Source organism: Platalea leucorodia (genome assembly GCF_965183815.1).
Source record: "Platalea leucorodia genome assembly, chromosome: 7".
In the NCBI taxonomy this organism is placed as follows: Eukaryota; Metazoa; Chordata; class Aves; order Pelecaniformes; family Threskiornithidae; genus Platalea; species Platalea leucorodia.
Genome location: NC_138829.1, coordinates 39654251 through 39656989, shown reverse-complemented (window position 1 = coordinate 39656989; position 2739 = coordinate 39654251). Strand labels below are relative to the sequence as shown.

The window sequence follows — 2739 nt, the reverse complement described above, 5'->3', positions numbered from 1 at the left end:
CCGCAGGGGCTCTGAACGCACCCGCCGTCACCCCAAACGCCCCCGTCACCCCAAACGCCCCCACGCACAACCCACGCGCCCTGAAGACTCCCCCATCGCCCCCCGGGGCCCGAGCACGCGCTCCCAACACCCCCGCTGACCGCGCAGACACACCTCCGCGCCCCAACACCACCCGCCCCAGGCACCCCCTCCACCCAACGCCGCCCCCCCAGCGCCCCCCGCAGCCCGCCCCCCTCCCTCTGCAAACCCGCCCCGGCGGCTCTCCCCCGCCGCCCCTCTCCAGCTCCGCCTGCCCGCCCTGCCCCTGCGCCTTCCCGGGGAAGGGGAACAGGCGGGGGCCGTGCGCGCCCCGCGCCCGCCGTCCCGCTCACCCGCCGCCGCTCTCTCCCTTGCAGGCTGAGCCATGGTGGAGCCGCCGGCTGAGCCCCCCCCGCAGCCCTGCCCGGCGGCGCCCGGGGGGGCAGCGGCGGCGGCGGGGGGAGAGCCGGCCCGGCCCGGGGAGCAGTCGCCGCTGCTGCACCTGGACCTGTACAACTTCGACTGCGCGGCGGCGGAGGGCAGCCGGTACGTGCTGACCAGCCCGCGCTCGCTGGAGGCCTGCGCCCGCTGCGCCGTGCGGCCGGTCGAGCTGCTGCCGCGGGCGCTGGGGGAGCTGCTGCGGGAGGCCCCCGGGCGCTCCATGCGGGTGGCCGCCGGCCTCTACGAGGCCTACGAGCGGGAGCGCCGCCGCAAGCTGCAGCAGTGCCGGGAGGAGCGGGAGAGGATTATCCGGGAGGAGAAGAGGCGGATCCTCGCCCCCCTCGGCAGCCTGCCGCCCTCGCCCGCCTCCCGCGTCGCGCCCCGGGCCGCCGCCGCCGCTGCCGCCGCTGCCGCCGCCGCCGGCCCGCCCCAGCCCCGCGGCGGGGGGAAGGCCGGGGCGCCGGGGGGCGGCAAGGCCAAGAGCCACTCCCTGGACTCGCTGCAGAAGCGCCGTGAGGGCAGCTGGGGCAAGACCTCCTCCGAGTCGGGGGCCTCCTCCTCCTACAGCGGGGAGAGCCTGCGGGAGCGCGGGGGCAAGAGGGGCGGCCGGGGCCGGGGGGCAGCCGCCGCCGCCAGCGGCTCCCTGCTGGGGCGCAGCTTCAGCCTGGGCGACCTCAGCCACTCGCCGCAGACCGCCCAGAGGGTGGAGAGGATCGTCAGGGAGGTGAAGAAGAAGAAGGGGCTGTCGGAGGTGCCCGAGAGGGACAAGAAGATCGCGGCGCTGATGATCGCCAAGCACCAGGAGGCCAGCCTCCTGCGGGAGCAGCGGCAGGCGGCCCACCTGCAGTGGGACAGCCAGCGGCGCCTGGCGGAGCAGCGGAAGGAGCAGGAGGAGAAGGAGAAGCAGAGGGCCCTCCTGCAGGGCCAGCGGATGTGGGAGAGCCAGGTGGAGAAGCGGCGGGGGAGGCTGAGCCAGGAGCAGGAGGAGGCCGCCCTGCTGAAGCGGAGGCAGCGCCTGGTGTGCGAGGAGAGGTGGCGGGAGCAAGCGGAGAAGCAGGAGCGGCTGCGGAGGGAGAGGCTGGAGAGGGCCGTCCAGGAGGACAAGCAGAAGAAGCTTCATCAAGAGCAGAACCTGAAGGCGAAGGAGGAGGGCAAGAAGGAGCACCGGGAGCGAGAGGAGCAGCTCCTGCAGGAGAAGCTGTCCACGGCCGCGCAGAAGAGGCTGAAGAAGGAGGTGCAGCTGCAGAAGGAGAAGAAACTGCTCAACCAAGCAGAGAAGCTGAAGCACGAGGCCTTGCTCAAGGAACTGGCCAAGCAAGAGGCAGAAGAGAAGGAAATGCTGAAGGCCTCCCTGGAGATGAGCTTGACCAAGGCTCAGGAGAACTATGAGCAGCTAGTGGAGAAGAGGAACCAGGAGCTGAGGGAGAAGGCCAGGCGAGAGGACATGCAGATCCAGAGAGCCAAACTGGCAGCAGAGAAGAAGGAAAGAGAGCAGAAGGAGCACTTGGAGGCCCTGGCTCGCGAGACAGAGAGAAGGCTCCAGCATGCTGCCCAGGTGGCTGAAGAGGTCGTCCAAGAAAAAGCCCGCAAGGTGGTCTTGAGCCGTCTGGAGAAAGAGAAAGTGCAGAAGATGAACAAGCAAAAGGTGGAACAGTACGAGGACTTACGGCGCAGGGAGATCCTCCTCTCTATCGAGAGGAAGCTGGAGAGGAGCGAGCAGATCTTCAAGGAGAAGAAGACTGTCTTAGAAAATGCCAGGTCTGTCGCTCGGGCGTCCTTCCACGTCCGGGAAAGGGTACGGGAGGAGACGAACACGCGCACCTTTGACAAGATGGCCTTGGAAGCAGAACTGCATGCCCACCTGAATAAGAAGTGACAGATCTTGTCATGGATGAGTGGGGCTACATCACCGGTTGTCCATCATAATGCATCAGAAAGCTCCTCCGCGTTAACATTTAACATTTGAAAAGCAACAACAACCAACAACCACCCTAATTTATTATTTTGGGGGAGCAGGGTACCGCACAAAAACGTGGCAGCTATTTCACATCCTTTTTAAAATATGTTTTTGTTCTGGGTGTGTTTTAAGGACTGACCTCAGTCATCTTTACAGAGGGGAAGTGAGTTTTTGTGTCCTCCACCCCACGAGCACACGCATTTTCTCAGAGAGGGCTGCAGAAGAAGTCTGCTTGAAGCCTGGGAGTTACTGGTTGATACTGGTTGATTATTTACACCGGAGCTGGCTATAGCTGCGCTCTTTTCAGTTGGAAATGCAGACAA

The 2739-nt window shown here is 66.0% G+C and overlaps 1 protein-coding gene across 1 annotated transcript; it reads left to right on the top strand.

Annotated features, from left to right (window-relative positions):
* Positions 1 to 403: 403 nt before the first annotated feature.
* CCDC177 (coiled-coil domain containing 177) lies at positions 404 to 2335 on the top strand (the record flags this gene model as incomplete). The annotated part of the gene is made up of 1 exon (XM_082316594.1): positions 404 to 2335. The coding sequence occupies one exon, from the start codon at positions 404 to 406 to the stop codon at positions 2333 to 2335; it is 1932 nt and encodes a 643-aa protein (XP_082172720.1).
* Between the last annotated feature and the right edge of the window lie 404 nt (positions 2336 to 2739).